Source organism: Podarcis liolepis (genome assembly GCF_965112155.1).
Source record: "Podarcis liolepis genome assembly, chromosome: 2".
Classification (NCBI taxonomy): domain Eukaryota; kingdom Metazoa; phylum Chordata; class Lepidosauria; order Squamata; family Lacertidae; genus Podarcis; species Podarcis liolepis.
Window position 1 is genome coordinate 122885888 of NC_139555.1, and position 25402 is coordinate 122911289.

The 25402-nt window shown below is 42.6% G+C and overlaps 1 protein-coding gene across 1 annotated transcript; it reads right to left on the reverse strand.

Moving 5' to 3' along the window:
* Positions 1-9789: 9789 nt before the first annotated feature.
* On the reverse strand, positions 9790-23661 carry LOC310700974 (vomeronasal type-2 receptor 26-like; the record flags this gene model as incomplete). Its single annotated transcript, XM_083490931.1, has 5 exons — positions 9790-10700; positions 11534-11660; positions 20003-20809; positions 21097-21388; positions 23435-23661. 5 exons carry the CDS (start codon positions 23659-23661, stop codon positions 9790-9792), a joined length of 2364 nt encoding a protein of 787 aa, XP_083347057.1.
* Positions 23662-25402: the final 1741 nt, after the last annotated feature.

A 25402-nucleotide genomic window follows, 5' to 3' on the forward strand; every position in this document is an offset into this window, starting at 1 on the left:
AGACTTTTCCCCAGCCATCTCCTCACTCTGTTCCCTGGCTTGGTGGCCATGAAGGCCAGCACCACAGTGATGGTTTTAGCCAACAAAGAAGAGACAGCAACTGAGAAGATGATGCTGAAGACCATTTGTCGGAGAAGGCAGGTCTCCTTCCTTGGCCAGCCAATGAACAGGAAGGATGACGAAAAAGAGAGCAGGAGGGAGACAAGGAGGATGTAGGAGAGGTTCCGGTTATTGGCTTTGACTATGGATGTTTCTTTGTACTTAAGGAAGATTCCTAAAACAATGCTTGTCATTAATATCAGCAAGATAGCAATGGAAGCTAGAAGGCTTCCCAAAGTTTCTGCATAGGTCAGGAAGGCGATACTTTTGGGAATGCATTGAACTTGACCCTTGTTTGGATGCTGATCTTCTGGACATTTGGTGCAATGTTTTGCATCTAAGGAGGAAAAAGGAGTGCTTTAGCATCATTTAAATCCATAACCATCTATGTTCTATTACGTTTTAGGGGGAACGGTGTCCATATAAGGGAGTGTCAGGAAAAAAGAATGTCTAAAAACGGAGTGGACAAAATTGGTTATTTCATTTGCTTATTTAATATTTGTGCTCATACTGTTGCCTTCCTCCATGATGATAGAGGTGGTTTTCAAAAGTTTCTCAGTTTTATCACCCGAACAACCTTGCGATATAGGTAAAGCTTAGAGGCAGTGACCTCCCACAGAGGTGCTTCTTGTACAGCTTTTGCTGAATTTATACTGTCCTGTTCCATGGTTTTACCTTATATAAATGGTTTTACCTTATATAAATAATATATTTGACCACTGAGGATGCCCTCACCATGATTATTAATTTGTAGACCACCAATTGCTTCCTTTTCATTCTTTGTTTCAACCCACTTCCTAGAATGAACATAGATGAATAGAGAAGCCAAAAAAAGAGACACATTCAAAAATGTCTTTTGACTCTTCACAGAAAGTGTCTCCAAGTGAATGTTTACACAATTTCTATTCTCCCAAGGGCTCCCGTTTATATTCACCCACCTTCCTGAGCAGAGATGGTCCCTTCTGCACATGGGGCACAAGCATAGCAGCAAACGGGCTTTCCTTCCTGAACCACTTTGACGTATCCAGGTTGACAGCTCTTGGTACACCTGGAGCTAGGTACAGTCTAAACATAGAGAACATGCATCAAACAGAAAGTGTCAGGACTATTTGTGTCTCTGTAATTCATTTATGGAGTTTGGAATGGACCAGCAAGGGTCCCTATTCCCACTGACCCCAGGCACTTTTCCAGGGAAGCATTTTGATGCAGTACAGCATGGCAGGGAAAACTCTTTTGTGTGTTTCCTTTCTTATTCAGACAATTATATCTGCATATTCTATACAAAAGTATTCAAAAAGCAAATGACAAATCCTAGAATGACAGTGATAACAAAACAGCAGCAATGAAACATACTCATGAAGTTAAAATCCAAGGACCCCTAGATGGTTTAGTCCAGTGAAATTTGAATATGGGATGTGGCGCTCATCTCCACTTTCAGGCCAAGGGAGCTGGCATTCGTCCTCAGGCAGCTTTCTGGGTCATGTGGCAGCATGACTAAACCGCTTCTGGAGCAATAGGACACTGTGATGAGTGCCAGAGTGCACAGAAACACTATTTACATTCCCACTGCAATGGTACTTATTAATCTACTTGCACTCATATGCTTTTGAACTGCTAGGTTGGCAGCAGCTGGGACAGAGCAATGGGCAAAGCAGTTAAACATACCACCACCTGAAGACTCCAACTTCAAAAACTGCCTCCTAAATTATGGTTACTTTACTATTCTTTTCCCAAAGCTAACACCATGCTTGTTAACTGTCCAAGCACTGAAGTCTGGAGATGCCATCAATATCCAGGGAGCAAAAGCTCTCCTTTCCACTCTTTACTTCCTGAAGTCTGGACGTGATTCTCATTCACCCCCTGGGCTGACTTTTGTAAACCTTGCATTACACTGATTAGGGCTTATCCAAACTTCCTTTTGGGCCATCTTTCTAGTCACAGGTCCATGCTTTAAAGCTCCATGTCAAAGCAGTCCTTCCTTCCTTCCTTCCTTCCTTCCTTCCTTCCTTCCTTCCTTCCTTCCTTCCTTCCTTCCTTCCTGTCTGTCTGTCTCAGTGCTTCCCCTAAGAAAAGCCACTTTTTAGCAGTGAATCAAAGCAAATGGCAATTCAGGTTTCCACAGGAAAGTGCTGGCAGAAAAAACACACCATAAAACAAAAATCCTGCTCAGACACAGATCAGGACTTGTAAGTCGCATTGTGGCACAAATGGAAGTGTCAATGAGCCCTTACTCCCCAGCAGGTGTGCAAGGGGCTGTAGTCAAAGTGCCCTTGGAATTATTCAGTAAGTGATTAGACCATTACAGATGTAATGTGGGATAAAGTAGCATGCCATACCTTCTCAGACCACTTGGGCCACACAATGGCTTGTGAGTTGATTGTGAAATTCATGTCAGTGGATCCGTCTCTCCCTATACTCCCAACCAGCACTCTTACACGAGACTTATTGGGAAACATCACCCAGTTCTCAATGTCATAGTAGAATGGAATCTCCCCGTTCTCATCCAATCTGAGGCTGCCCATGGAAGTATTCAAAAACTGGAGTCCTCCTAAGAAAGGGTGGAGCTGGAACAGCAGGAAAAAACACCAGCTCTTATGAAATAGAAAAGTTGAATATCAGACCTCTACACTTTGAGCTCTAATCTCCTAGGAATTGGGGTCTGTGCATATTTCATCTGGACTCGTGAGCCTTTTGCAGCCATTCCTTTTTCTTTATTAGAACATTTGTAGGCAACTCATTGTATAAAATAACAAGGTTTCCCGGGAATAAGATAAATACAAAAGACAATAAAAATACTTCTTAAAAAAATAAAAATAGCACAAATACCAAACTTTTTAATGGTCCTAGGAATCAGTGCACAGCATAGATGCAAACTCCATGGGGCCCTGGGTGCCCAAGCCCCTACAAAATTCCCCATGAAGGGGTCGGGCATCCAGAAATTTTGGTGCCAGAGCCATGCACGCTGCATGACACCTACAGGCCCAGGCATAGGGGCCATATTGGCACTCCTAGTGCACAGTTAGACCCTTATGAATAGAACACCATTTCCTCAGCTGCTCACTGTATCACCAGGGAAGGTTATTTGTCAATAGGGGCTGCTCAGGTCTGCTCACAGCCAAGAGCATAGGAGTGGGATGTGTGGCTGTTCAGAATAGTCCCCCTGCCTGGTAACATTATCTGAAAGTAGGGGGAATTTGCACATACATACTCCCATGAGATTGAAACTTTTGTTGCTCAGTATTCTAGATAATGTGGAAGCCTGCAAATTGAAGACTTCTCCTTTCCGTTCAAAGTGTAGCCGCTTTCAAGTAGAACTTGCACAATGCCACAAAGGAGGACATCGTCTCCCATTATCATTTGGTTGTGCTAATTTATTGGCATAGAGGTAAATTTCTTAACAGTTAATATAATTTAAATATAAATCCTTTAAAAAAAAATCTGTTTCTTTCAACAGCTTTTCCAACAAGCTGAGAAGCTCTTTGCTTTTCATGTTCCTTCTGTAGTTTTACAGTGTGTTTCATACTATCCAAGCTGTTAAACCGCCCTGCACTCTTTTGACAAAGGCCAATTTTATCATGTAAAAGTTTAGATATTAATATATAATTTAAAATTCCTTCTATTTTACAGTTGATGGGCAATTTCAAGTCCCAGCAGAGACACAGTGGAAGATGAGGAGGAACCAACTTCTGCTATGATGGCTGCATCTCTCGCCAGAGAGGAAGAACTAGATGGTGGGGGACTGTTCTGACATAACCAAAATAGGCAGAAAGGTCTGCTTCTGCCACAAGACTCACTAATGAGATTTTCAGCCAAAAGGAGCAAAAAGAAATACAAATCTCAGTCCTAAATCTGATTCCAGTGGTGGGGAAATGATAGCAACTTGCAACAAGGAAAAGGAAATACCTGCCATGGCTGTAGCCTTTGACGTTCCAGGCTGTCTCCTCCACTCGCCATCAGCATGACCTTTGATCTGGATGAATATACAGCTTTTAAAGCCTGAGCCACAGCTTGGACACTGAAATAAGTAACGTAGCTGTCTTGAGACAGGGTTCTCTCCAGCTCCTCTTCAGGCAGCAACTCCAGTTTCTCATTCTCTGTGCATCTTGTCCGACCTTTCACAGCCAATGTGTCCTTTCTATATAAACAATGAAATGCTTTATCCCAAAACTGTTCAAGAATTTCGGAAACTGGCACATAGGATTGGTATTTGTTCCTTAGTAGGGGCTTCATTATGAAGGACAAAGATCCATGGATGTACTTGAAGAGATCAGGAGCACTATGAAAACCAAAATTAATGTCTAGAAGACCTGTTGAGATCCAGACTTTCAACCCAATTTGTTTCTCAAGAAATAGTTGTATTATCATGAGTTCAGTCCATGCCCCTTGACTGCTTTTGTAGTAAACAAATATTTTGACTTTGTCCCATATGCTAAATGGTTCACTTGGGATGAGATATGGATCTGGGTTATATTCTGGTATTCTTTTTAATAAGGCAATGCAAATTCCATTGTTGGTCATCAGAGGTGTCAAGGCACTCAAGAACCTTTCTCCATTATCATTGTCTGAAACCAAGAGGCCAGTCCATGTCCATCCAAAATTCAGGAGCAACTTGACAATCCCCCAATACTGACTTTCCCTCTTGGACACCATTTGGTAGACAAAGGGGACTTCAGTTTTCTCATCCAGTGTCTGAGTCATAACACCATAACTGATCTAGTGAGGAAAGGAAGAGATTAGTGATTTGTTTGACTTTCAGGAAAAGGAATAGATACTGTATTTATTGTCTGTTATTACTTATTATCTGTTATTGTATGAAAAAAATGTGCTTGCTGCGGTTGATTGCAGTTTTAGTCTGAAATATTTGGAGAGTGCCAGATTGGTGGATGCTGGAAGAAAGATCTACTATCACTAAGGGTTTTCTCATTTTTTCATTTCCCATATTGACTCTCCTGGAAAGAAAGTGGAATTTATTTCTTGTCCCTTCCCTTCATACCTGTGGGATTTTGTAGATGCCAGACATGGCTGAAATCTCTTTCGAGATGGCAGTATTGCCCCCTTCAAGAACAGACAGCAGGTTATTCCATTCTCCACAGTTATAGTTTGGAGTATTGCTTTGCCCTCCTGCAAGCAGGTCTAGCATGGCAGCAGAAGTCATCCTTCCATCAAAAAAGTTCTCAAAGAGGTTGTAGCCCAAGGAGATGTTGGGTAAGAACCTGGAATTCTGGTTGATCTCCTGAATGGAGAACAGGAAGGACAAGATGTGCCAGTAGAACCTAGGTGTAAAACTGCAATGAAACATCAAATAAAAAATGTCAGAAACCTATTCACCATGTAAAGAAAGCAAATGTTATTTCTAGGCATTCTCAAAGTAGCTCATCACCAAACAATGATATGTATGTTTGCAGTTTGGGCTGAGACAAGGAATATATTTTTATTATTATTTATGTAATAAATTTATATACCGCTCTTCATCTGAGGATCACCTAGTTACAAGGTGTAAATCTATTTACCACTTAAAAATAAAAACTAGGAGATTGCGAATTCCATTGCAAAGAAAGAAAGAAAACACACAGCCTTCAAAGTGGAAAATTGCCTTTATTATTTTGAATTAAGTAGAAACTGTTGGAGTGGTGTTGGAGAAGGATGACATCCAGTGGCATCTAATTACTTACCATCCAAGCCTTTTTGAGGGAATCTGGGAAAAAATGTATGGTTCTTCTACAGTCAACATACTTGGAGATATGATCCCAGCAATTATGAAGTCTCCGGGCCGGTAGTAATTCTGTGTTTCACTTTCTTCCCAGATCAGATTCAAGGGACATTCTTTTATTTGATTTTCGCAGTCCCCATGTGTCATTAGCAGGAAAAGCAGGAGGGAAATCATTTTGCCTGTACCTCCTACATGCGGGTGGTGCTGTGGTCTAAACCACAGAACCTAGGGCTTGCCTATCAAAAGGTCGGCGGTTCGAATCCCCGTGACGGTGTAAGTTCCGTTGCTCAGTTCCTGCTACTGCCAACCTAGCAGTTCGAAAGCATATCAAAGTGCAAGTAGATAAATAGGTACCGCTCCAGCAGGAAGGTAAACTGCGTTTCCGTGCACTGCTCTGGTTCGCCAGAAGTGGCTTAGTCATGCGGGCATATTCCGACTCCCTCAGCCAATAAAGCGAGATGAATAAAGTGCAACCCCAGAGTTGTTTGTGACTGGACCTAATGGTCAGGGGTCCCTTTACCTACACTTCTCTTGTGGCTGCTCCTTTCTCTTGCCCAGCCAGGTAATCAGAAGTCAACAGCTCTTACAAGAGGAAAGCTGCAGTGACTTTCCCAGTATGGGTAACATTCAGGTTTGCCTCAGCTGTTCATTCAGACTGTCTCTGACATATCAGCTATTCTCTGCATCAGCCTTTCTCCCCAGGCACAGAGCGTGGAATAACCTCATGCTGCCCTTGATTGCGATGTCTAGGCAACCTCCAGAAAAATCTCTTGATCTTGGCAAGAATAAATAGCTATGATTTTGATAATTAGAAAGAGAATACATTTGACCACTGAAACCAACTGGAGTCATTGTGCAGCTTGGGTGGCAGGTGCAGAGCTGGGGGAAAAACATGTTTACAAGAAATCACAGGTGCTGTGCCAAAGTTTGGTGTGTGTGTGTGCAGGTTTGGACTCAACAGCATTAGTAAAGCTCTGCAGCCAGAGTCCCATCTAGTCCAGCACCCATATATTGCAGTGTCTGATCTTTGGGAAGCTCACAAGTAGGGCATGGGGGTAACAGCCCTTTGGTGGTCTTGATCCACAACAAATGGTATTCAGAGACAGTGCCAGATTTACGTATAAGTTAAACAAGCCATAGCTTAGGGCCCCTCTGTCTTGGGGGCCCCAAAATGTTAAAGGGGGGGAAACTGCATGTTCATTTCCAAAATATTGGATAAAAAACAAATAATATAAAGCCTACATACAGCAACAGTGTTTTGTGTTGTGTATGTACCTATTAGGTCCATAAATTACAGTATAGCCTATATTCAACACAAAAACCAGCAACAATTTGTTGTTGACAAAGGACAGCTGAACATATAAAGGACCCCATTATCTTCAGTAGCTTGGGGCCTCATCAAACCTAAATCCAGCCCTGTTCAGAGACATGCAAGCCTCTGATCCCCACAGAAACCAACCCACAGTTAGATCATTAAGAATCATCAACTGTTTGTTTCTTTAAGGCATATGCCCCATGGGGCTTACTCCCAGGTAAATAAGTCCAGGTTCTGTGTGTCCCATTGAACTTAATGGGAATTCTGGCTAACAAGGCATAGGGTATTGCAGGAAAATATATCTTTCTTATGGAGTTGAGAGATGCCTTCTTGGCTCAGGATCAAATTGTGCAGGTTCATAGAAAGAGATTCCCAGCACACAGCTATTAACTGATCTTTAGAAAAAAGAAATAAAAGAAACTGCAAAAATAAAGCGAAGAAGAAATACAATAAATGCTGGTGTGTATAAAAGGTTGAATAGATTAGTTTAAAGTGTATCAATGAGACAAAAACATTACAAATCTCCATATAAATCAAAGAGTAACATCAGCCACCCAGACACTTCATTCAGGCTCCAGCAATAAACACAGACCCTTCAACCAGGAGCTTAGTGGAGCTTGGTAGATGCCAAATTAGCACTCCAACTAAGAGGGTGGAAGTCTTAGGGGGAGCCTCTGCAACACCACCTTCCCTGTTCATGAGTGAGAGGTGAGCAGGTCTTACTTGAAATGGGCCACTATAGACAAAACAGGGTTAGGCTAGTGATGGTGGTTGATAGTAGAGGTGTTGTGTTCTCTGAGATCAATATTAGGCAGCAGAACAAGCTTAGAAGGAAGTTTGAATGGCAACCATTTGACTAAATGAAGAAGTTTGACTGGATCTTTTAACATTATCTGTAAGTTTACAACCATGGCTCACATGAACAGTAGTGCCATTTTGCCCGCACAATAGGAGGTGCCCGGTGCCATGGGTGCGATGCAGCATGCAGGGCCCTGGCACCAAAATTTGTGGGTGCTCGGCCACCGACCTTCCTTGGGCTCTAGGGATGCTAAAAGAACTGTGTTGTACATAGTTGTTCTACTACGTGCCAGTACAATATACTATTGCTGACCTTAGTTAACTGTCTGTCATATTTTCTTCTACAATGCTGTGGCTTCAGTTACGCGAGCTGACTGCACACTGCACACACCCCAACGTTACAAATACATTTTCTTTTCTTTTTTATAATAATTTTTATGAAGTTTTCCATTTAACAAACCAATCATATCACATTAATTAATCCAAATTATACCAATACATATCATAAAGTCCAAATATTTTGCCGAATTATAAATTTTTGTTGGGGGTTCCCATGCTTCGAGTTCAGTAGGGTCCAATCATCTCATATTTCTGCTGCTTTTAGTGTTCACCAGTCCCATCTTTCAATCTTGTTTTTATCCTTTTTCTTCATAATAACCTCTGAGTTGTTTCCACAGGCAATTTAAAGTAAGCAATAATATGTTTCTGTGTGAACTTTGTAAAGCTCTCCCTTTTTTTAAAGCTGGTAAATCTTTTGTTTGCAATAAGTCACACGCTGATCCAAAAGTCCTCCTCGAGCGGCAGACACCATCTTTCTCAGTTCCGATGAAATAAAATCTAGGCGTTTGCTCATTAATTTTCCCAGACAAGTTGCCTTTCCAGAGAAGATTTGCCAAGTCAAACTTAGAATACAAACATGATAACAGAGTAATGGCTCGCCTCCCCCTATGACTATTAATCTCGCAACATAGTCTGTCTCATAATGGCGGATCCTGATTAAAAACTGCGTCACAAGAGAGCCTTTTATTTTCTTTCCAGATATTTCAAAAAACAAAAGCTTTAGTTGATATTTTTATTTCCACACAGTTTATTTTCCAATCTCACTTGCTATAGGTCATATTGACGGTTCTTCTGGGGGGGGGGTTGTTAGATAATATCGTAATAAGAAAAGAAAAAGTCTTTCCATTCCATTTCAACATACCGGCATAGATGTTATTCTTTTATGTTATCTTCTATCCAGTCCAATCCATCACTTTTAACTTCTCAGTGGCAGGCTTAATAAGCAGCTAACGTACCCTTTTCTTCGCTCGAAGCATGTGCAATAACTTATATCCAATTTTTTATCTTAAGAAATGCAACTAGGGTCGCTCTCAGAGACAGCGTCTGGGAGATCTGAGCTCGCTCGAGGGCTTTCCGTCCAGTCCCCTCACCCCCTCCTTCTTTCAAACTCGGGGATGATTTATGGGCAACCGCGGACGAGGCTGCATCTTCCCTTACACCGGGAAGAAAAATGGGAGGCTGAGAAATAAGACCAAGGGTACATATTGATATAGGAATGTATTAAATAAAATGTAAGGAAATATACAATAAAAGAGTACAATCATTTGTAAAAAAAATGAATATACAACAGGATAGACAGGAAGTCCAATGTGTTGGTATATATATGATTTTGGATTTTTTTTGTTTTTCCTTCTTCTTTTAGTATATAAACTTTGTATACATGTTGCAAATTATAGTACAATAAGGCTTGTGATGTAATATGATTATGTTTACCGATGAAACATAAAAACTTTAATAAATAAATAAAATTCAAAAATAAATAAATAAAATGTTTTATTTGCAGCTATGTAGCTGAGCCCTTAGAGAATCATATGGCATCTTTAATTTGAGTTGTTAGGTGCTCCTTTGTATTCAGATCAGGCCTCAGTACAATAATGTAGCACTTAGGGAGGAAGATACAACCAAGAAGCCCAGCACTGGACGCTAAAATAGAGAAGACCTGCACGGCTACCATGTATTTCCCCTTTGTGCTCAGGTAGGTGGGCGCAAAGGACACCCAAACACTGCAGAAGACCAGCATGCTGAAGGTGATCAGCTTGGCCTCATTGAAGGCCCCAGGCAGCTTCCTGGCTAAGAAAGCCACCATGAAGCAGATGGCAGCCAGGAAGCCCATGTAGCCCAGGGCACTGTAAAACATAGCAACAGACCCTTCATTACATTGCACAATGATCTGTCCAGCCTGGGAGTGCATGTCAGACTCTGGGAAAGGAGAAGAGATCCCTAGCCAGATGGTGCAGATAACCACTTGGACACTGGAACAGGAAATGACAATGGAGTTCATCAGACTTTTCCCCAGCCATCTCCTGACTCTGTTTCCTGGCTTAGTAGCAAGAAAGGCCAGCACCACAGCGATGGTTTTTGCCAACACAGAAGAAACTGCAGTGGAGAAGATGATGCTGAAAGCTGTTTGCCGGAGAAGGCATGTCGCTTTCTTTGGCTCTCCAATGAACAGGAAGGAAGACAAAAAGGAAAGCAGGAGAGAAATGAGGAGGATGTAAGAGAGGTCCCTGTTGTTGGCTTTGACTATGGGTGTTTCCTTGTATTTAATGAAGATTCCTAAGGCAAAGCCTGTTGTTAAAGACAGGAATAGGGAAAGGAAAGCTAAAACGATTCCCAAGTAGTCTTCATAAGCCAGGAAGGTGATAATCTTGTGGATACATTGATCTTGGTCTTTATTTGGATGTTGATCTTCTGGACATTTGATGCAATGATCTGCATCTAAGGAGAAGGAGAAAAGAGTGTCCAAACATCATCCATATGAATAACCATCTGTGTTCTATAATACCAGGAAGAATAATGCTGATGCAAGGGTGATCAGGGAAGGAGGCATTGTAGGGAGGGAGAGGCAAAAGTTTGTTTATTTCCTTTTTCAATGTTTACCATAGCATCCTGACTTTCTTTCAAGGAGAGAGAGGGTTTCCTTGCTTTTCATCTCCCAAACAACCTTGGGATATAGGTATACCTGTGAAACTCTGACCTCCACAGACATGTGTCTGGTGTCTACATTGCCCAGCTTTCACCAAATACCAACGACATGCCTCTTTACCTTGAGCTTTTACCGTTCATATTTTGTCTTCTGGGGCCCATATCATTTGGGTGTGTTTTTTCCCCCTTTTATTCTTCTGGTCTAATTATTTACTTTTATATATTTATCCAACATCTCCAGCAACATTTCAGTAAGCTGGATTGGAGAAAATTTGTTAGAAGGATAATTGTTCACTATTAAGTTTGTACATATGTCTTTAAATAGGTAGCACAAACATTTTTGTATTTCTTGTATTTTTTCCATGTAATAATTTTAATATGATTTATTTTATTTTGTATTGTGCTTTCACTAAGTGAACATTTACTATTGTATTTTTAATATATATATATTTAAAAAAACACATTTTCTTTTTGGTGTGGTTTTGGTTCTTTACTCACTGAGGGCACCGTTTAATATCCCTAAATAAATGCATTGTGGGTAGTGCATCCAAAGTTCTCCACTTCGCTCTCCACTTTTTGGCCAGAGATTCCTATTCCTATTCTCCTTCTAACTTGGAGTCACCCACCTTCACAAGTAGAGATTGTCCCTTCTGCACATGGAGCACAAGAATAGCAGCAAATCGGCTTTCCTTCTTGAACCACTTTGGTGTATCCAGGCAGACAGATTTTGGTACACCTGGAGAAAGGCACAGTCTAGCCATAAAGAGAAAAGGGAACATCAAGGGGGAATAGTTAGGAATTTTTGTGTCTATAGAGGTTATTCATAGAGTTAGAAACAAACCAACTGGATCTCTGGTTCCACTGGCTTCGAACCCTTTGTTCACAAGAGCGCTTCTGTTGCAGAACAACATGGCAGGGAAATCTCTTTGGTGTATTTCCTTCAACATTCATATCCCATATATTTAAGGCAAAAGATACAGTAACAATCTCTGAACAGCAGCAACAACAAAACAACAGCAATTAAACAGGCAATAAAACATACCAGCTACTGAAGATGCTAGCTTTAAAAAAATGATTCTAGATTCAGGTAGGTAGCTGTGTTGGTCTGTCACAGTCGAAATAAATAAATAAAATCAAAAAAAAGGTCTGGTAGCACCTTAGAGACAAACTAAGGAGGGCAACCAAAATGGTCAAAGGCCTGGAAACTGTCCCATTAAACTTTAATTAGTTTAATGCTAATCAAATGTCCAGTGCGCTTCCGATGCCACAATGTCCCATTACAGCAGAGCATTTCGCACAGCGGCTCAAGAAGGGCTGGAGAGGCAGCATCTTTTCAATAAAGGAATCTTGGAGCAAGCGGTTTGGAACTCAAATAAAAGGTTTATTTACACAAAACAAAAAACCCTGGTGAAGAATCACACATTTCAGCAAACACGCCCCAAAAGAAAGGGGAAGGGGCAAACACAGGAGTGAGCTGACTATTTATACAAACTCACATTCCTGGAAGGTTAACGACCTCCAGCTGCTCAGTGATTAGAGCGTCTTGACTAGAGCTTCTTAACCCTTTAATACCAACACCCCCTCTCGCTCGTAACACTGAGCTGTACCAACCTTAATTCAAATTTAAACCTGAACAGAAACATTTATGAGATTGCGGACTCAAAGCTTTTGTAAAACCGTCTGCGAGATTTTCTTGGCTTGGACAATACTTTAGTTCAATTAAACCTTGTTTTACACTTTGGCATACATTTTGATAACGGATATCCAAGTGTTTTGTGTATGCCTTGAATTGACCTGATTTAGCTAGTTTAATACAAGGTTGATTGTCTTCCCACACTCTGATAGGTAGGGAACATTCTCCAAACAATTCTTGTACCAGTTGCTTATAAAATTCCAGTTCTCTACATACATCTGATAATGCATTGAACTCAGATTCAGTTGAACTTAAAGCTATAAGTGATTGTTTTCTTGATCTCCAACCAATTAATGCATTTCCAAATTTTATCGCCATTCCTGACACTGATTTTCTATCTGGTCCAGCATCTGCCCAACTGCTGTCGGCCCAACATTCGAGTTGTGTGCTGCCCTCTGCTGATAGTTTTAAGCGAAACCTTTTGGTAGTTTGGAGATACCTTAAAACTCTTTTTACTCCTTGCCAAGCATGCATTGATGGTTTTTCAGCTTGTCTACATAGCATGTTGACAGCATATGTTATATCGGGCCGAGTCCACTGTGCAATGTGGAGTAGACTGCCTATCGCTGACTGGTAAACCCCGGGATTACAGAACTCTGCCTGTTGCTCAGTTTGAGCATCCTTTGTGTAACTTAACTCCATTGGGGTTTTAACACCAGCACAGTTGTCCATTTTAAACCTTTCCAGCAACTGCTGGATCTTAGCTTCTTGGCTGAGCCAATAGTTCCCATCTTCATCTTGCTGAATTTTAACTCCTAGATAAACAGATACATTGCCTAGTGATTTTATCTGAAACCTTTCTCCAAGCTTTGTGGCAAATTGTTGTGCAAGTTTATCGTCCTTTCCACTGTATAATAAATCGTCAACAAATATCAAGACTGCTTCTTGTTCACATCCCGAGCCTTTTAGATAAAGACACGCATCTGCTGCGCTCTTTCTGAACCCCATGCTCTCTAGAGCATCGTTTAAGCAGGAATTCCAATTACGGGCGGACTGTTTCAACCCATAAATGGATTTGTGTAGGCGCCAGACCTGGTTTGGCTTGTCTCCTTCAAAACCTGGTGGTGGCGTCATATAGACTTCCTCCTGTAAGTCTGCATTTAAATAAGCCACATTGACATCAAAATGAAACAGCTTATTTCCCTTCTTAGCTGAAGAGGCTAAAAGCATTCTTAATGACTCCGATCTTGAAGTAGGGGCATAAATTTGAGAATAGTGAACTCCTTTGCGCTGCGAAAACCCTTTTGCAACTAGTCGGGCTTTATATTGCAACTCCTCAGTAGTTGTGGGCTTTAAACGATATACCCATCGACAACCTACAGCTTGTTGGCCTTTTGGAAGCTCTGTACTTGTAAACACACCGAGAGACTTCATTGAAGCCATCTCTTTTTCCATTGCTTCCTGCCACTTTGCGGCTTCTGAGCTTGGAAGCTGTTGTACCTCTACATAGCTATCTGGCTCACACTGTGCCATATTTACGTATACACTTGTCACCTTAAACCGCTCTGGCGGCTTGCCCTTTGTGGCACGTTTTGACCTGCGCAATTGCTCCTCTTGTGCCCCCTCTGACCGTTGGCTGTCAGAATCTGTCTCAGACTTTATGTCTGGACGTGCCTCTAGGGATAAAGACCTCCGTTTAGATACCTCCCTTGGGCTTGGTGTTGCAGGCGACCTGCTTCGCTTTTGCTGTCTGCTAGGCCTACTGACTGGCGATGTTGGAACACTCCTAGATTCTGGCTTTTCTACCTTAGGAGAAGAACCTTGTGCCTGGTCAGAATCTGCATCTGAACCATGTGCACCATCCCCTTCTGGCTCATCACCCTCTGGACTTTCATTCTCAGCATAAATGCCCAAATCATCTCTCAAAATGTCAGGGTTAGCATGTAAGTGAGTCCATCCGGATTGCTCACAAAATTCAGCGCTCCTACTGAGGACCACTCTTTTAGTATCCCCATCTGGGTTCACGAACCTCCAAGATTTGGCGTGTGGTTTGTACCCACAAAAGATGAGTTTCCTAGCCCTTGGACTTCCCTTTTTCCTTAACGCTTTTGGGATAAGTACATAGGCTTGAGATCCAAACACCCGAAAGTAATTAACTTTGGGCTTCTTCCCATATAAAGCAAAATATGGCGTAGTACCAATTACCGAATTATATACTCGGTTCAGAACATGAGTAGCCGTCTTCCAGGCTTCCGCCCAGTAACTTTGAGGAAGTTTAGCATCAAACAACATAGAGTTTGCCAACTCTTGCAGAACCCTGTTCTTACGTTCGGCCACACCTCCTTCTTGGGGGGAATAAGGTGTAGACAGACGATGCTTAATTCCCCTTTTCTTAAAGAAATTCTGCAACACAGACCCAGTAAATTCTGACCCTCTGTCTGTCTGAAAAGCAAGTACTCTAGTACCGAATTCAAGTTCTACTGCATGAACCCAATTTTTAACTGTTTCTGCAGTATCTGCTTTTGTTTTAAGAGGAAAAAACCATGTAACCTTTGTTTTGTCATCTGAGAGACACAGTGCATACCTCGAACCTCCCATGCTAGCAACAGGCATTGGGCCACATAGGTCCATATGCACAAGTTGGAATACTTTGTCAGATTTCCTATTTGAACTGGGATAGCTGCATCTATGAACCTTCGCCCTTTTGCATGCAGTACAATCCAAATACTTAGTACATTTGTTCAATTTGCACCCTTCTGATAATTCAGGTTGCCTTTTATCATACTGAAAATTAATATGTCCCAAACGGCGATGCCATAAATGAACACAAGAATTATGGGTAGGCGAGTTCACACAACCAGCATGAACCTGTTCAACTTCATCTGGACTTGTCTCAAAATAATATAACCCATCTCTGCATTCCACCTGCAAAAGAGATACATTATTCTTTGAAATAGTGCAAACCCCATTTTCAAACACAGTTTTAAACCCATTTCTATCAAGTTCTGACACAGACAAAATACACCCCTTCATTCCCTTTAGCACGTAGGCATCAATTTCTGTTTGCAAACACTTCAAAAACACTGTGCCTACGGTCTCTAAGGAACGTTTAGTTGAATCTGCCATTGTCACAACTTTAAGGGTTTGCAAATGTCTGCAATTCTGCAAACGGACACTAGATGGCGCCACCAGGTGGTGAGATGCACCACTGTCGATCACCCAGCGTAGATTGCTGCCTTGGCCACGCCCTTGCATCAACGCCATTGCTGAAGCCATGTGCTGTGTGCTGTGAGAGTAGCCACAACCTCCTCCTCTTCTTCGACGTCCCCTGGAACTCCTTGTCTGGTAACTAGGGGTAACGGCCTTGGTGCCGTCTTGACCAGGTTCACGTGTACAATTCCTGATTAAATGGGAAGAGGAACCACAGCGAAAACAGTGTCTAGCTGCAAAAGCATTTACTGTGTTCTCAAACTCAGCATCCCCACTCTTAGGCACAGCATAACTCCCCTTTGAAGACAAACCTCTTTCTCTTTGCCTTTTATCCTGTTCATCTGCAAGTCGAGAAGAAATGTATTCAAGGGTTAATTCAGATGAAGGCATAGCTTCCAAAGTTAAAGCTAGAGTCTCATAGCTTTTATCAAGAGAAGACAACAAAATGTATGACTGCTGCTCCATAGAGAAAGGAATGCCCAGCTGTCTTAGTTGATTAAAGGCAGACACCATTTTGGCAATATGTTCTTTCACACACGCTCCCGGTTGGAGACGTAAATCAAACAAACATCTTGTAGCATGGATCTTGGCCCCCGCAGTGTTTCTGGAATTTAGCCGCTGCAGAACCGTCCAGACCTCATGCGTGTTCTTTAACTCAGAAACATAAGGCATTTGCTCTGGTCCCACTGCCAAAACTAGTAGACCTTGGGCTTTCCTGTCGCGTTTCTGAGAAGCTGCCGCTGCTGCTTTGTCTTCTGCAGACGCGTCTGCAGCTGCCTGTAAAGGCGGTGCTTCAGTACAACTCCACAACTCTTTTGCTTGCAACCAAACCCTTACTCTAGCCTTCCAATCTTGCCAATTTTTCCCATTGAGTCGCGTAAATGGGACAGTAAAACTTTCCTGGGACTCTGCCATCCTCCCTGGGGCTTAGGAACGATACTCACAGACCTGTAGACCGTCTCCCAGCTGCTGAGGTGGCTCCTCGAGGAATAAGACGTCTTCCAGCGAGTACAAACTGCGCAGTGCCTCTTTAAAACTTTTCCTAGGCACGTTGCAGGACTCAAGCTGCTTTGAAGGCTTTCGTTGTTGGCAACCGCTTCTGTCTTCGCTCCAGTCCTTGCATAAATCACTCTTAACTGCACTCCTTATCTCCTTCTTGACGTACAAACAACCATAACCTGTCCCATTAAACTTTAATTAGTTTAATGCTAATCAAATGTCCAGTGCGCTTCCGATGCCACAATGTCCCATTACAGCAGAGCATTTCGCACAGCGGCTCAAGAAGGGCTGGAGAGGCAGCATCTTTTCAATAAAGGAATCTTGGAGCAAGCGGTTTGGAACTCAAATAAAAGGTTTATTTACACAAAACAAAAAACCCTGGTGAAGAATCACACATTTCAGCAAACACGCCCCAAAAGAAAGGGGAAGGGGCAAACACAGGAGTGAGCTGACTATTTATACAAACTCACATTCCTGGAAGGTTAACGACCTCCAGCTGCTCAGTGATTAGAGCGTCTTGACTAGAGCTTCTTAACCCTTTAATACCAACAGAAACGATGCCTTATGAGGAACGGCTAAGGGAGCTGGGCATGTTTAGCCTGGAGAAGAGGAGGTTAAGGGGTGATACGATAGCCATGTTCAAATATATAAAAGGATGTCACATAGAGGAGGGAGAAAGGTTGTTTTCTGCTGCTCCAGAGAAGCGGACACAGAGCAATGGATCCAAACTACAAGAAAGAAGATTCCACCTAAACATTAGGAAGAACTTCCTGACAGTAAGAGCTGTTCGACAGTGGAATTTGCTGCCAAGGAGTGTGGTGGAGTCTCCTACTTTGGAGGTCTTTAAGCAGAGGCTTGACAACCATATGTCAGGAGTGCTCTGATGGTGTTTCCTGCTTGGCAGGGGGTTGGACTCGATGGCCCTTGTGGTCTCTTCCAACTCTATGATTCTATGATTCTATGATTCTAAGTTGGTTTTGGGTATAAGCTGAAGTGTGCATGCACACAAAAGCTTATACCCAGAGCAAACTTAATTGGTCTCTAAGGTGCTACTGGATAATTTTTTAATTTTATTATTTTTTAAAAAACGCTTCCTGGTTTGTTTTTTGTTTTTTGCCCAATCATGGAATCAAGTGTCCCTTACCTGGTTAAACCGTTTGGGCCACACAATGGCTTCTGGGCTAATGGTGAAGTTGATATCAGCAGATGGCTTTCTCTGTATATTCCCTATTTTCACTCTGACACGCGACTTATTGGGAAACATCACCCAGTTCTCAATATCAAACTCAGCTGGCAGCTTCCCATTTTCATCCAAATGCAGTCCATCGATGGAGCCATTTGAAAACTGGATTTCTCTTAAGAAAGGGTGAAGCTGCAATGACAGGGACACATCAGATATCCTGCCTGTATTCTGTACGGTCTTTTATACTATATTCAGTTCTTTTGTGTCATTTTTAAAAACTGTTTTGTTTTGTTTTACTGTATTGTAAGCTGGCCTGGCAGCTTTTGAGAAATGGCAGTATATAAATGCTGAGATAAAAATGAAAAGAGAGCCCATCTCAACCAAGTGTAGAATCCTATGGCCAGGAGACCTTGCGCCTGTGCAGTCTGCTTTCTAGGTGCTGCTAACTGTTGATGGGCATCTTCAAGACTCAGCAGGGACAGAGGAAGAGGTGAGAAGGGTCCAACTCCAGCTGAGAAGGCTGGATCTCTCCAAGGAGGAACCACCAGAAAGTGTGGGGGTCTTCTGACAAAACTTTGACCTCTGCCAGAAGCCTCACAAAATTGGATTTGCTTCAGTAACTGACAGATATTTTGTCTCACTACTCAATGTGATTCCAGTTGGTTTTGGGGGTTTTTTCCAGTTGGTTTTGGGGGATGTCATGAAGTAGGAATGCTGTATTTAAGAGACAGTCAATGTTAGGGACAGTATGTACACAAATTGTATAAGGGTAGAATGAGCAGGGATGTATGGGGTGTTACGGAAGGTATTTTGTCCACCTTTGATCCTCAGCTCTCCCTCGTGGCTCCTAGAAGCTGTCAGCATCTGACAGAAGCCACACTCTGAGACATGGCTTTGACTAAACCAGGTGAGGGGGGCTGATGGATCTCAAGCTCTTGGTGAGTTAGGAACTTCCTCTGCATTCAAAAAACCAGGCTCTGGAGGATTGAGCGGGTGAGACCAAGAGTGGGTCCTATTGTCAAGAAGGTGGTTACTGCATGTGCTATAGAGGGAAATGAAAGCTGGATGGGGCTTGTGAACCTGAGAAACTAGCCAGGGCTGTCTTAAGTATATCTGGCGCCGTGGTGCAAAGATCCCTCTGGCGCCCCCCATCACCCCATATCCCAGAGTTGCTGACCTTTTTACAGAGTTGCTGACCTTTTTTACAGTAGCTTTGTGGGGCTGGAGGAAGGGGGCAGCGGCTGGAGGGGGCTCCTCTGCTGGGGAAGAGACGGAGGTTCCGGGGGCTTGGCGCTGCTTCAGCGAGACGGGCAAGGGCAGCGAACTGATGCTGGGAGGCGCAGCACCCAACCTCCGCCTCTTCCTTGGCGCCATCCAGATCTTGGTGCCCTGACGCCCCACACCACTTTCCTCTATGGGCAAGACGCCCCTGAAGCCAGCCCTTCTAGGAGAAGGAAAGCTTGGATGCAGCCTTGCAGCCATACATATTTGTGAGAAAGGTTTCAGGAGTAAACCCTGAGGAACAACCCATAATTACTGCCCTGCAAGGCATTTTCAGGAGAAGAAAAGGCTAAGAATAAAAATCTGGAGTCCCGAAGCAGGTTAGGGGGCATCTTGTGTTCCTCCTTCCGCCAACTCCTGCATCCATCCTAGTGCCCAACATATTGTTTTCCTTTCCTTTGGACCATACCAATGAGGCTGAGGGGGGTATTCTTGTGCTCTAGGCGTCCCAGGACCTCCCAACACACTGTCCAGGCTTGCATAATAGAAGTCAACCACTAACTCCTACTGATAAAGGGTGTAAGTAAGCAGAAACAAGGCTTTCCATTCATTTGGCTTTTGTTTTCTATGTATGTTGAGATGGGGAACTTGTGCAGGTGGAATTTATTATTGTAGTTATTAGTAGTATTTCATTATTTCATTTCATTTCATTGTACCTTGCCCATCAGACTGGGTTGCTGCAACTTCCAATATACAAAAACACAACAGAACATCACACATTTTGTAAAAAAAAACAAAAACCTGGCTGGGACAATGAAGTTCGGTGTGAAAAAATGGGGAAAGAATTACCTGCCATGGCTGCAGCCTTTGATGTTCCAACCAGTCTCTTCCACCTCCCATCACCATCCACTTTGATCTAGATGAATAGGCAGCATTTAAGGCATGTGCAACAACTTGGACATTGAAGTAAGTGTTGTAGCTATCTTGAGACAGGGCTGTCTCCATCTCTTCTTTGGGCAGATTCTCCAGTTTCTCCTCCTCTGTGCATCTGGTCTCTCCTTTTGCAGCCAACACATGCTTTGAATATGAACAATGAAATGCTGTGTTCCAAAATTGTTGGAGAGCAGATGAGTATGGACTATTGTAGCCACAGCTGATCCTTCTTTGAGCCTTCATTACAAAGGACAAAGAACCATGGATGTACTGGAACAGAACAGGAGGAGAGGACATATAGGTATTGGTGTCCTGAAAAGCTGCCGCAATCCAGATTTTTGCCCCAATTTCTTTCCCAAATGTCCCTTGTAGTGTCATGATTGGAATCCATCCCATTCGATTTATTTCGTGGTAAACAATGACACTGACCTGTGTCCAGGTAATGAATGGTTCAATTAGACCAAGCATTTGATGACCATTCTTTTCTGGAAATCTTTTTGATAATGCAATGCAAATTCCTTTCTTGATCATTAAAGACCTCAAGGCACTTGTGAACCTTTCTCCATTGTCATTGTCTGGAGCAATGAGGCCAACCCACGTCCATCCAAAATGCAGGAGCAACTCAACAATCCCATGGTACTGAGTTTCTTCTTTGGGGACGATCCGGTAGACAAAAGGGAACTGAACTTCTTCAAGTGCCTGAGCAATAAAGCCATAACTGATCTAGTGGGGAATGGAAGAGTTTGATGTTTTACTTTGCTTTCAGAAGAAAAGACCAGATACTAACCTGGAATGATCAATATCTAACAAAATGTGTGCTGGCTGAAGCTGAGAGTTTTATTCTGAAGCATTGGGAGTATATGAGGTGGTGGGGGCTTGGTTTTATTAAATCAATCAATCAAGCTTTGAAGAAAAACCCATGGAGCCATGGCTCAGGATTTTCTTGCTCCTGTTATATTGCTGAACTTCTCCACTATCACTCCATTCCAGCACCCCACCCCTGCAAATACCTGAGGGATTTTGTAGATGCCTGACAAGACTGAAATCTCTTTCGAGATGTCAGAATTTGCTCCTTCAAGAACAGCCAGGAGTTTGCTCTGTTTTCCACAGTGATAGTTGGGAATATTGCCTTCGCGGCCAGCAAGCAGGTCTAGCATGGCCTCAGATGTCCTCCGGGCATCAAAATAGTTCTCATAGAGGTTGTAGCCCAGGGTGATGTTGGGTAAGAGCCTAGGATCCTGGTTGATCTCTTGAATGGTGAACAAGAAGGACAAGGCATACCAGTAGGAAACAGGGGTGAACCTGCAATTCAATAATAATCATTAATCGTCAAACTGCTGTTCAGCATTTAATAAAACTAAACACTATTTGAACCCCAAATAATGGTCTGTATGCTTGTGTGAGACATATCCTTGTTGCAAATGTGAAAACCCATTTGCTGCTTAAGAATAAAAATGGGCGAATTCACACTTCATTGCAGAATAGAAGCACACAGCCTTCAAATAACTAAACACAACACACACACATACACAAAGGCTGTGATTGCTGCAGTAGTCTTGGCTGCTTCAAAGGGAGTGGGGAAATGCCCCTTTCCTGAAACAGAGAACTCGTGTCTGTGGAATAGGGGATATAAGGCTGCAATCCCCACCCTGCTTATCTACTGCATCCTTAGCATTTTCTTTTCAGCAGGCATGGATTGCGCTGTCAACAAAAGTCACTTTTAGCCCCACCAATGATGGGCAGGGCAGCTCTTTTCTGAAGCAAGCCATCAAGAGGCACTTCTTGTTCCCTTTCTCTGAGACTGTCTTGGGTCCATGAGATTAGGGGGCAGACACAGCAGTGAGGAAGGATCCTTAGGAATATGGGTCCATGCCCAGAGCCAAATTGAGTCCCAAGATGCATTGCACTTGACTGCATACATTACTTTGTATTGGGGATTGGGGGGGTTGTGTCATTCCAATGGGGGGGGGAATTCTTTTAGATTTGATAATGCTTTAAGAGCACATATATAGTAGCTGTGTAACCAGCAGATTCCTGCAGCAGAACATCAACAATCATTACTCTTTACCATTCCCGGCCATTTCTGGGTTGCCAATGAAGAAAATTCCTTTCCCATACAGTTCTATTTACATGTTTTTTTTTATTGCCTCAGGTGATAATTCCTGCATTGCAGGGGGTTGGACTAGATGACCCTTGGGGTCCCTTCTAACTCTACATTCCTATGTTTCTATGATTCTAAGAAGACAACTATTAACAGTATATGCATACAGTTCGAAGCTGCTGGCGTATGATGAGCTACACACTATAAACTAACTGAGTAAAGTAGATTAAACCTTGTCTCAGTCTGTATCAGAGTCTGCAGTCAATGAGGTTGTTGTAGTCAAACTGGAAGCTTGACTCAGTCTGAAGGCTGAAAGGCTAATGGATGCAGAAGACTATAAATTAGCCAACACACACACACACACACAGAGAGAGAGAGAGAGAGAGAGAGAGAGAGAGAGAGTTTTCCCCTTCAGCGAGAAAAAACTGGGGGGGACAGACCCTTTCATAATGAGTCATGACAGATGTCTATATCCTTGACCTGTTTTCAGGAGGTCCACCTCAGCTGGCCTTCGAACCCTGAACAGAAATCAGAGGATAGGCAAGAGACAGGCCCAAGCACGATTAATGCAATTAACACCCATATTTAAATGACACTAACACGACTAACATTGCTTTCAGCTATAAAGCAGAGACCCACAGAAGGAGAGTTGCCTTGTCATTCATTTTTTTATCCCTGAGGAAACTGCTCTCTTCTCAATCTCATTATACTTTGACACCAATTATGCCAACATCTTCCAGGAGTAAGCTCCAGAAGGCGGAAGGGGAAAAGAATGACAAAGAATCTAATTTTCACCCAAATATCAGGAGAAAATATTTGTAACTGTCACCCAAGTTCTTACACCTACCAACGCTGTCTGGGTACCTGAGGGAACTTGATCCATTTTGTTTCCACCTATATTCCTATTAAACTTGGGGGTACATTTGCCAAAATACTATTAATATAGAGGTTGAATAGGGGTGATTCTAGCAGACAGCCTTGTCTGACTCCTTTATTAGTCCTGATTTCCTTCGTCAGACCTCCTTCTGTACTGATCCTTACCCTTATGAACGTATTACTGTGTAACTCTTGCACATGTTACTTTTATATTCAGCACTTTTCCTGAAGACACAAGGGAAACTTCGCAGTATAATTTTTGGAAGGCCACATGCTCTTCAGCCCTGAAATAGGGGCTATTTCCCTAGTAAATAGGAAGCAATGGTGTGGAGACGCAGAAACATGAGATCCACCAGCGAATACTTACTTACCCCTCAAGTCTGGTTAGCGGGGTGTCGGAAAATACATATGGAAGTTGCCTATGATAATTTCTTGGGGATATGATTCCGCTGATGAGGAAGTCTCCAGGCCGGTAATAATTGTGTGCTTTATTTTCATCCTTGATCAGATTCAAGGGGCATTTTGCCTTTGGGTTCTCACAGACTCGAAAGGGCATCAGCAGAAGAAGCAGCAGCAGAAGCAGCAGCAGGACTCTCATTTTGGCTCTGCCTCCTAGACCTCCCTTGTGAGTGGCTCCTCTCTCCTCTAGAGCTAGCCAATCAGCAAAAGAGAAAAGGAGTTCTTACACCACCCAATCTGCTGTGGTTTCACCAATACGCTTCTCAATCAGAACCATTAAAGTACATGCATATCTATCTTGACTCAGTCACACTCTTATTCTGGGCACTAATCTTCCCACTCCCACCGGTTCAGTGCAATAAATAACCTTGTGCTACCTTGCTTCTGATGTTTGTGCAATCCCTAGACATATCTCTTGAGCTTTGGCAAGAATAAGGATAAATTACCATGATTTTGATAATTATAAAGGTGGAAGTTCACTTCTGCAACATCTTGGAGTAGTTGTGTGACTCAAGGGGCTGGGGCAGAGCTGGGAGGTGGGGGGAAACATGTTTGTGAGAAATCAGAGGTGTAGCTCCCAAGTTTAACAAGAGTCAATTGGAGTGGGGTGAGTTTGGGCTGACTTTAGTGTGGGAATGTTCAGGGTGGAAGAAGAGGACATACTGTTTATTGATACCCTTCCTAACTTGTACTAACAAGTTCCTTTACTTATCAGATACAGATAGGTAGCCGTGTTGGTCTGCCATAGTCAAAATAAAAAAAATCCTTCCAGTAGCACCTTAAAGACCAACTAAGTTAGTTCTTGGTATGAGCTTTCGTGTGCATGCACACTTCTTCAGATACACTGAAACAGAAGTTGCCAGATGCTTCTATATAGTGAGAAGGTGGGGAGGGGTATTACTCAGAAGGGTGGTGGGAATGGGAGATTGGCAGATAGCTGAGATGAGCCTGTTGACGACTCTTAACGACTGCAATAGGTCTTACAGGAAAAGGCAAGGGGTGAGAAGGTGAAAAATGGCTTAGTCATGTATAATGAGATAAGAATCCAATGTCTTTGTTCAGACCAGGTCTCTCCATGGTTTTAAGTTTGGTAATGAGTTGCAATTCAGCAGCTTCTCTTTCCAGTCTATTTCTGAAATTCCTTTGTAGTAAAACAGCTACTTTGAGATCTTGTATAGAATGTCCTGGGAGATTGAAGTGTTCTCCTACTGGTTTCTCTGTTTTGTGATTCTTGATGTCAGATTTATGTCCGTTTATTCTTTGGCGTAAGGTTTGGCCTGTTTGTCCAATATAGAGAGCTGAAGGACACTGTTGGCATTTGATGGCATACACAATGTTAGACGATGATCAATTAAATAGTCCCGAGATGGTATATGTGATGTTGTTGGGGCCAGTAATGGTGTTGTCCGGGTGTATGTGGCAGCAAAGTTGGCATCTGGGTTTATTGCAGGCTCTGGTGCCAGTGTCCGTGTTAAGTCTGGTTGTAGTATTATTGTGGGTTAGGAGTTGTTTAAGATTGGGTGGCTGTTTGTAGGCATCTCCCATTCCCACCACCCTTCTGAGTTATACCCCTCCCCACCTTCTCACTATATAGAAGGATCTGGCAACTTCTGTTTCAGTGTATCTGAAGAAGTGTGCATGCACACGAAAGCTCATACCAAGAACTAACTTAATTGGTCTTTAAGGTGTTACTGGAAGGAATTTTTTTATTTTTACTTATCAGAGTTTACATTCCCATTCTCAGGCATAGCAGAAATCTGGTTGCAGGCTCGTTAGAACCTCTTACTATTATGCAATTCAATCTGAAGGAGATTGAATTGTATGTTCCTGGTAAGATCCCTTTTCAAATCCCTCCCCCCAAAATAAAGACACCACGGATG